The 10,226-nt window shown below is 41.6% G+C and overlaps 1 protein-coding gene across 3 annotated transcripts in view; it reads right to left on the minus strand.

Moving 5' to 3' along the window:
* Window positions 1–10,226, minus strand: part of MAMDC2 (MAM domain containing 2) — a 157,844-nt gene that overhangs the window by 86,087 nt on the left and 61,531 nt on the right. For all 3 annotated transcript variants that reach the window (XM_019517471.1, XM_019517472.1, XM_019517473.1), the window contains 3 exons: window positions 7,098–7,363; window positions 3,339–3,423; window positions 1,897–2,034 (listed from right to left, as the gene is read on the minus strand). In XM_019517471.1, the coding sequence (XP_019373016.1) occupies window positions 1,897–2,034; window positions 3,339–3,423; window positions 7,098–7,363 (489 nt within the window). The remainder of the gene's footprint in view (window positions 1–1,896; window positions 2,035–3,338; window positions 3,424–7,097; window positions 7,364–10,226) is intronic.

A 10,226-nucleotide genomic window follows, 5' to 3' on the forward strand; every position in this document is an offset into this window, starting at 1 on the left:
ATACCCCACCTGCCAATGAAGGATTGTTCCTTGCAGAATATTCTGCAGTGCCTTGTCAGCTCTGTTTTAGAGTTTTTAAGCCCCAAGGCTTATACCTCCCCCTGTGAGCAATTTAGAACAGTAAAGTGTTGGAATGAATATGAAATAAAAGACTTGTGTGGAGGGGTCACCCTTCATCATATGCAATATTAAGAACTAACAGAGGAGAAGAAAAGAAAACAGGTCTGGGAAAGAGACAATGTGTTTCATGTGAGGTTCTGGAAGTGCCTAGGGAAGGGATGGGATAAGTGGTCTTCACACACTCATTTTAGCCCCTTGGTCCTGGCTAAGAAGCGGTGTTGACAGATATGAAAAATGGAGGCACTGTCTTGAAATCTCAATATTATTGTTTTTAATGAAACATACTGTATATGCTAAAAAATGGAAGTGTACAAATGTATTTTTTCTTTCTTAATATATGACCCTGATGCCATAAATGTCAAATATTGTGATCCTTTCACTTACTTCACATCTCAGTCAAGTTCCACTCTAGAACTGACATCCTCTGCTGCTACGTACTCGCCTTCAGAAGCAGTCATGGGTATGACCTGCCTCCAAGCAAGTCAGCAAGCATGAGAGACAACACAAAGCTAATTTAAGGTCATCTAAAGATAGAAAATTGATCAAATACGAACATTTTCTTTCAAATGCAATCATTCTTTGATGTTCCTGAATTCTCAGGCATTTTGATCCATTTCATAGTTATCTACTGTATGCTATGCTAGAGTCAGATTTATCAGATCAGTTCAGTAATTGCAGTGGAACTGGCAACACTGCTCAGAAGAAAGTAACCTCAGAGAGAGAATGGTGCAGAAGGGAGTTACCTGTCTTCCTTTTATAGCCCAGTCATTCTTTCACAGCAATATAAATAGAACAATATGATTCATCAAATGTTTATTTTTAATTAACATAAGAATAAAGTCTTAATATATCTTTTGACTGGATGATCTGCTAAATCTCAAAGTTGCTACTTCATAACGGCTAAAAGTTATATGTCACTAGGATGATAGACCATTATTATATTCCCACATTACATGCCCCTGAATAAGACACACACTTTGCTTTGGGAAGGCAGATGGGAGAAAAAAATGTGTTTAGGATTTTACCTGCTACAGCAAGGGCTCACCATGGCTGAACACTCGCTACATGGTACAGGAACAGAGTTCACTCATCAGCATCACCCACCCTTCTCCTGCAGCTCCATAGCTAGAACTTGCAGCAGCTTTTCTTTGCTCAGCCAAATTTGGCAATAGCAATGAGACGGTTAAACCTCTACATGCAGAGCTGAAAGGTGAGTGACCTGATGAGTGGACTCCATCCCTGCTCTATCTGGCTGGGAACTAGTTACAGCCCCCATCAGCCATTTCAGCATCTTTGAGCATCTTTACACATGCTCCAGGGGTGGGGGTGTGAGGTATTTTAATTAGAGCGGCTCTTAGGAGCCACTCCAATTAAAGTGCCTACTGCATCTCTTGTATCCAGCATCCCGTGCTTCACAAAGGTGGTGGGGGCATTCAGTAAGCTTTAACTAAAGTGCCCCTACTGCCATTGTGAAGTGCAGGGATGCTAAATACATGAGACACCGAAGCTGCTGGAGCATGCTAATTAGCATGCTCCAGCAGACTCAGTTAATTCGGTCAATTAATTGTGTCTGCTCGTATGCACTGTAATTACAGCGTGATGGAGCAGACGTCCCACACATCTACAGGCTCCCAGCCTCCATTCCAGCCTAGAAATCAGTTTCCACACCTAAAACGCACACCCCTATTTTGGATTGGGTAATTTTCATTGAAAGGGTGCATGGTGTACATGAGTAAAGATGGTATTCTTCTTTTAGATAATCTATTTGCTACTTACCAAATTCACTGTTAAGCGTATGGTCTCTAGGAAGGATAGATTGTGAATTCCGAATATTTCCTCCACCCACAAACCAGTTCACATTGGGGTTCCAGTGGTTTCTGAAGCCACACAGATGATTTTCTTCAAAGTCGCAGTCTGCAATACAGACAGCACCATAAAGGTCTAGTAAAATCTTAGTACACATATGGTCATTACAGAAGCTGCAAGGAAGGCCGTGGCTAAGCATTTGCCTTACTGGCTCAGTAGAGTCAATATACCAGAACCTTCAGTCTAAAAATAAAAGTTACAGAGCTATTCATGCTGGTAGCAAACAAAAGCAAGCACAGAATTTCACACTTTGAGTCACCAGTCTTTAATGTCTGCTATAAACTTATCGTTTCACACAGTGTTCAGTTGTACTAGTCTTTGTGCCATGTGTTAATAGATCTTACTGAATGCTGGAGCACATCACTAATTAGAAAAATTCAGAAGCCAAAATAATGACTCAGCATAGTACAATATGAACCTGGTCTATCAGACCAGTACTGTCACTGGTGATTCTCTGTGGGAGACTGAGAAAAGACTCTACAGAATGGACTGTGTTGCAGTGAACTGCAATGAGGGGGCAGCTAAGAACCAGTGTCAGAAAACCAAGGACTGGAGCTGGATAGCTGAGCTTTGCAGATGGAATTGTTTTAACTGGCTAGGGCCTGACATTTTACAATGGAAATAACTCAGACTGCTGTGTTCAGATTGCAAGGCCAAACATCTGTAATGATTCTTGTTTAATTCCTTTGTGCTTAAGGACAGGAGATTGAAGTACACACAATTATTCAACTGTGTGAGTCTTGTGATGTCAGTTATAGAAATATAATAAAATCCTAGACTAAAAGATAATATTTCACATTAAGTGTTAGTTATAGGCTCTGGAATGCAAAATATTGATCGTCCACTATCAGATTCACCTAAAGTCTCGATTACCACAATTTCTTAACCTTGGTAGAGATTTTTAGGACAAGCCATGGGCAATGAAGGGATTTAATCCCCTTTTTATATGTTAATACCAATCCAAATTTAACTGTGGAGCCAGTGGGATACCTCCAGGAAAAAAATGAATAGAGAGTAAAACAAGGGGCTTTATGTCCACTATTTACAGCAGTCTAACTGCAGTAGGTCCTGTTATAGGAATAAGTAGTCCAGAAATAAAAAGCATAAATAGAAATGAGGGTCTCTTTCTTATATAGCACACATACATAGTATAAAAGACACAGCTGTTCATATAAAAGTGCACATAAGCTCAGTTGGAAAATTATGAAATTTTCCCCTGAATGTAATAAACTATTTTCTCTTTAATAAAAGTTTATTTTTTCACACACAGACATATACTAGTAGGTCTAATTTTTAATACAAAAATATTTGTTTTCATTAGTGTACATCACAGGGAGAAGAGGACTACTTACCAATACAGTATCCAGGAGTTATTTTAATTTCAAAAATTGCTATACTGGCAAACTTATCTTGTCCCAATATACCTTCCAGTACAATCTGCACAATATAAATAAAAAACACATTTTGGATGCTAATATTTCTGTTACTTAATTAGACCTCTAATCTGTAAAACTGATACAGAGTAGCCAAAGGAATATAGGGGGTCTCATTTTGTGTATAATCAGCAAAGTTTTCATTTTAAATTTTGGCACCCAGGGCAGCATGGGGGTAGTGCTCACCTCCTCAGGAAGACTGCTGCTGTCTCAGAACAAGCTCCTCCAGCATGGGCTGTGATAGTGGTAAAGACTTCCTGGGGACTGCCATTCTGGTGTCGCCTTCAAATTTGTACCCAGGGCTGGTTTCCTGGTCACCCCACTCCCTCCAATTACACTACTGATAAGCACCAGTATTTTGCATTTTGGCAGTTTGGCAAAGAAGCCAAGAACTAAATGGGCATAGAGGCTAAATTATTTTTCCCCTCCAACCCAGTGCTAAAGCATATCTTCAGGAAGTGAGAAGGGGCCTGTTGTATTTTCCCTCCATTCTCTACCTGTTTGGTGGATAAAGGATTTCAGACACTTTGAAACAATCAACAATTTCAGTCTTTTGACTTAATTAACTGTTGATTTGACACTTTGAAACAAATCCTTTTTCCCACAGCTTCAAACCATGTGCACAGGCATCCTACTCCCACTCCCAGCTGAGCACTCAAGCATAAGATGCAACTGTAATGCAGCAGCCAGTGATCCTGAGATGTGGATCCAAAAAAAGCCTTTTTGAGCAGGATGGGAACAAGTGTATGCTGGCAAAGTGAGCACTGTGGGTTATGCATGCTACACCTACTATATCAGTGTTGCAAATGCCCATAGGAACCATGTTCTTCACATTCCTCCCAAAGGCACTGGGACAAATACATCCCTTATGTAACTTTGGTGACTTCAACAGCATTACACCAGAGATTAATTTAGCCTACCTTTTTATATAGGCAAAAAATCTGCTCCCAGTGGTGACATGTAGGGGGTGCACTGGGGTGCACATGCACCCCCTGAGAGCACTAGTGAACCCCCTGACAGGCCATGCTCCCGGCTTAGGCGATGGGCAGTGGGGGCAGGTGGGACTGCTGGTGCCCACCCTGCGAACACCAGCTGGGGAGTGGGAGCACCAGTTGAAGCGCCGTGGCCACTTCTTGGTCAGCGCGATCGGCCGTGGGGGGATACCCCACCCCCTGGTCACTGACTGGTCATGGGGGGGGGCTGTGCCCCCCTAACTAATGTGGCACCAGTTGCCCATGTCTGCTTCCATTTAAATCATTCGAAAAGGTTCTCAATTAGTCTCATAGGGCACATCTATATGCACGCTTTAATGCACATTAGCCTATTTTAATGTGCAGTAAAGCATCACAAATAGTGCTCGTTAGCTAATGCACATTAAAATAGGCTAATGCACATTTTTCTATTAGAGAGCACCTACACATGAGCGCTAAGACTGCTCCAATGTGCTGGAATTCCAGTGAGTCTGCTGGAGCACAGCAATTGACATGCTCCAGCAGCATCCTGCATCTCATGTATCAGTGCCCCACAGTTAAAAATGGCAGCGGGGCTGCTTGAACTAAAACTCATTGAACAAGCTATAGTTCAAGTGCCCCTGCTGCCATTTTTAAGTACAGGGATGCTGATACAGGAGATGTGGCAGCAGTTTAATTAGAGCGGCTCTTGGAGCCAATCTAATTAAAGTGCCACCCTCCCCCCCACCCCACCACCCTCAGAGCACATGTAAAAGTGCCCTCACAACAGAGGTACTATATTTAGTGCACATTACATAAAGGACATTAATGAACATGTAGACGTGCCCATAGGGGCTGGATTACAAATAGCATTATGCAGGTACCATAGCACCACACCGGCGAGGCACCTCCTACCCCTCTCAGCTCCTACATGTGTGGTATGTGTTTGCCTGTATGCATGCAGCTTAGAGACTTTGACGGAAATGGCCATCATTATCCTTCTATCCAGTATGTGTTACAGCATCCTTGAGTCATAGGACAAAAATAACACCCTAAGCAAAACATGTATAGTAGCGACTGGCACCATTCAAGACAATGATTCAGATATTCCTAAATTTTCTAAGCCCATTTCTCCGAATAGAACCAGAATCTAGCAATGGCTCTAACAGAGTCATTCAGTGAGGGGGTATGGTCACAGGTACCTGCTGAAAAAAAGGGTCCAAGTTAAAGGCAGCTAGTTAGGGAATGCAGGAGGTAGCAATATGTTGGAAGCAATATTACCATGAGACCAAAAGGTAAAAAAACTAACTACCACAGACTGTATAAAAAGGGTCTGGGTATAAAATACTACTCTGTAATTTCCCCTGTTCTCAAAGGAGTGGAGGCGGGGAAGCATTCAGTGCAAGAAGCAATGGGCACAATTCCAGAAGGAGAGGCTATGTGTCCTGGTAGGCAGTGAGACCAATAAAAAACTAAACATATCTGTAAAATAAGTGCCATTGGGGTAAGTAGTTACAGATTTGGGAACACAGCCTATTCATCTGGTTTAGGTAATACTTGACTGAAACAGGGGCAACATTAATTATTTCATCTTAGGAAAAGAATTAAGATTGATTTGGGCTGGTGATAATGGGATTCAGTTTTAAAATGCCTAGAAATTTTGGAACAAGCAGTTAACATTCCAGCTGGGATGGATTAATCCTTTCATCCTTGGGTAACTTAAATGGAGTAGCATGCATTTTATTGTGATCTTCTGAATGCTCTCTAAAAAAGCAGATGTTGTTTGCACCAAAGCACATTTTGTGGTAATGCAGAGACTGACTTATGTGTGAGCTATTTTGTGCCCAGCTCCGTACGTGCAATTAACATGATATCAAGCACAAATCTGATATTAGCATGTATCTTTGGCATCCCCTAGTTTGATTTTTGAGCTAAGCTGAAGTACTGTTCCCAACAGTTTTTATATATTATCAAATGTGCATTACCCTGCAATCCTTGGGTGCACCTAAATCTCATTTAAGTCAGTGTGAGTGCATCTACATGTGTGCTTTACTGTGGAGCTGACTAATTAGCTCTGCAGTAAAGTGTCACTGTCTACACATGTGCTAGGGCTCAGTAAATTAACTAACTCTGCTGTAGAATAGTACTGTTCGGGACAAGTACTATCCTACAGCAGAGTATTTATGTGTGCCAAAATACATGTGTACACAGTGACTAGGGCCGGCTGGGGCACAAGGGTGTTATAGTGTGGGGGCTGCCTGCTGGCTAGTCCTACACTGTAGCACCCTTGTGCCTCAGCGAGTCCCTCTGCAGCATGTTGGCCCAGGTTGGAATAGCCCCAGGCTGGCAAGCTGACCTCCCCCCAGGCACCTGCCAGCTCAACATGCTGTGGTCTCAAGCACACATGTAAACACTGCACCTGGGAGAAATAAACTCCAGTGTGAATGGCGCTGGAGTTTATTGCTATGTGCTAACTGCACGTGTAGATGCACCCTGAATGTTTTACATGTTGTAGAGGAAAGGGTTAAATCAGAGTCTGGGTTTCACTGGAAAAGCTTTCCTTGCAAATTCAGTTTTCTTTGTTCTCACTGCTGTTGGATTTTCCTACTTAAAGCAACAATGAAAGCCAAAAATAATGCCCAGCAAGACAGAGTGTTTAAAAACAAACAGTAGTACATCACAGCATGTGCACAATAAATTCAGGACTATCTTCTAAAATTGTGCTTACCTTGTATTTCTTTGTAGAGTTTGTTAAATCTAAACTGGCTATAAGCCAGCTATCTGAAGGTTCCTTGGCTGACCACAGCAAACGATCAAAGCTTTCTCCTTCCTGCCTTACATAAAGATTCAGCATGGTAGGATCAGATAAAGACTCTAAACTTGTTGCAATCTGATAGATGAGTCTGATGCAGCTCCACTCTTCAGTCTGCAGTTCAGGACTGAGGAGTACTGCTCTCTCTCCTTGGGAGGAAGTATCCACAGAAATGTAATGACCTAGGGACACAGAAAAAAAATATACAAGATGACAAATGTCAGATACTTTAATTTTTGCATCCCTCATTAAAAACATTCATTTAGAGAAGAAATTTTGTATAGCACTTAGATCAGGATTGTGAAAGCCAACACATCTACGTTATGTTTCCAGCCTTTCTGGCTTCCTTTTAGAACGCTTTCTTAAAATAAAAATGCATTTAAATGGCATGTTTCATAAAATATACGTACTTCAAGTTAGGCAAGAAAAAACTTGTAAGAAATTATTTAATTTTCAAGAATGTTCTTGAAAATGCTTACAAATATTTATGAATGCCCTGATTCAGCAAAGTGTCAAAGCATGTACTTAAATGTGTGAGTAGTCCCAATGGGACTAAGTTCTGGCTAAACTTAACCACTTATGAAGTGTTTTTAGAAGTGGATCTAAAACACCAAACTTTTTATAAAACAAACAAACAAAACATAACCAGGACAAAGATACACAGGGCTCCACATGAAGACTAAAATGTTTCAAAACCATACAACAAAAGGAAAAGAAGATGAATCACATGCAAAAGAGGGAGAGACAGAGAGAAAGAAAATATACCACTATCCAACAGGTTTTACTATAGCAAATCACAGTCTGAAACCAAAAGTAGGAGCACAGAAGAATCAAGGATGGGGAAGGGAGAGAGACAGTAGTGAGTGAAACAGAAAAAAAGATTAAGTACACTTCAAGGAAAAGGCAAAGCTCTGCACCCCATTTCTAACATATTACCTAGACAGAATGAGTAGATATTACAAGACCTGGGACCCATTCCTGTGACCAGCCTGATCCTATTTTCCATTCTAGCAAATCACCTACACATCTTGTAAAATTTTGAAAAACTACTATTGAAGCACATAAGGGATAAATCCTGGTCACAGCAAGTAATACAAGGACTGGAAGCAAGGGGTGTGTCTTGCGCCCTGGCTGGGAGGTAACAAAAGTCGTCTCAGTAATATAGGAAGTGGATCTTTAGCACAGCATCTCCTACCCTGTTACTCCCCATTAACGGGTGTTTAGTTGAATGGTTTCACGTGGAGTTCAGTGCTCAGTTGGTTCTACAAGGTATATAAACATATGTTTCACTTTAAACACACAAGCAGATGCACTGAAGTTAAGCGCACGTTTTACTCACCGATCTGGGGCTTCGGCGATACCAGCCCCTCTCCTAATTGCTGACTGAGCAATACCAGGGAAATAACGCTGGGACCCTCAGATACCCAACTAAAGGGTTTAGTCCCTTTGTATACTTTTCATAGTCTTCTCACAATCATAATGTGTTTGTCCTCTGAGCAGCGATTAACCTTCTCTCTGGTTAGTTTGGTGCCACCCTGCCCTGCCTTCTGTATAACAAAATACAGAGCCAGAGTCATTATTCCTGTTCTTGTACTGCAATAGGGATGGTACCTGACCTTTGCTGAAGATCCACCTCAACTGCCTCCAGCAGTCTATGGCAGGTTTGGGCCTGGCACATATCACTCTTCATTTACATTTATCTAAGGCCCTAGTGTAGGCTACTCAGTGAGGCAAGGGCTGAAGTGTGGCCAAAGTTGTCCTTTGCTGGCATATAGTGTGCTAGGCTCTGCCGCCAGTTGTCCCAGGTAAGAGCATCCTTTGTCAGCACCCTGCTTCCCTTTGCTGCATTGAGTGGGCAACTCAGCAAAGCAGAGAATCTGCCCCATCTGTGGACTCTAAAAGCTGTTTCCCAAACTTTTTGTTGCTTGCTTGCCTCCACATTGCTCCTCCAACATGTTATTTTGCTCAGTTGTAGATATTCTGCTCATGTTTCCGAAACAGAACCTATTAGAGCCTCTTTCCCTTTTTGGGAATGGAATCATCTTTACATCTTGCCATGACACCGCCTGTTAAGAAAGAACCCTACTGTATATGATTTTCTTCTCTAGGTCTCAGAGCATATCCCATATTAAATGTTAATTATGATGAGTGTCTTACTACTTTGCAATATATACAAGAAAAGTAGATAAAGGCCTGGTATTTAAAAATGCATGTCCAATGTGCCAGCTGAATATGTGAGTGTGCATAAAATATATAGTACAATATGCAAGTCAGGTGGTTTGTGAGGTTTGGCATTCATAACATCTGTGTGACGCATTCAATTCCTGTGTGTTCAGGTTCCAAATGTTTTACTAACATTTGGAATGGCATTATGAGATGTTTATCTATGTGGTCTTTAAAAGGAAGAGTCACTATTGTATTTCTATTTATAATTACCAATATAACCCTAAAAATATTGTCTTCCTAACTCTATTAGGTTTCTCCTTAATCTAAATCATCCCTTTAGAGATATTTTAGCTCCTAACATGCGTAATTAATTAGATCCATTTCTGTGTGTTAAATCTGAGTTATTTTAATTAGACTTTTTGATTCATATAAAATTAGTAGGGATGCAGCAACAGAGATTTTTTGGGCTGATACCAATGGCCGATTTTTAACAAGCCATATCGGCTGGTACCAATCTGATTGCTGATATGCAGTTGGGCAGCTTGGAGAGCAGCTTCCAGCTGGTAAGTCTGTTGTGGGGGAAGGAAGGAGGGGGGAGGGAAGTGGAGTGGAAGTTAGAATGGGATGGAGCAGAGAGAAACAGGGACAGGCTAAGGGGAGGAGAGAATCTAAGGTCACTGCAACATCCTTGGAGAACCTGGTACTGGACCCAGAGGTCTTCCTTTAGAGCACGCCCCTCTCACTAGCAAACAGCTGTGAAACCCATCTGCAGCCTGCATCTCTTCCTCCTCCTTTAATGACACACAGAAGATAACCATTTACTACTGCTACCACACACATGGGTTCAAGCAGAGGAGGTCTGCACCGTGGATTTGAAGG

This window comes from Gavialis gangeticus, unplaced genomic scaffold (genome assembly GCF_001723915.1).
Source record: "Gavialis gangeticus isolate Ggan-Ray unplaced genomic scaffold, GavGan_comp1, whole genome shotgun sequence".
In the NCBI taxonomy this organism is placed as follows: domain Eukaryota; kingdom Metazoa; phylum Chordata; order Crocodylia; family Gavialidae; genus Gavialis; species Gavialis gangeticus.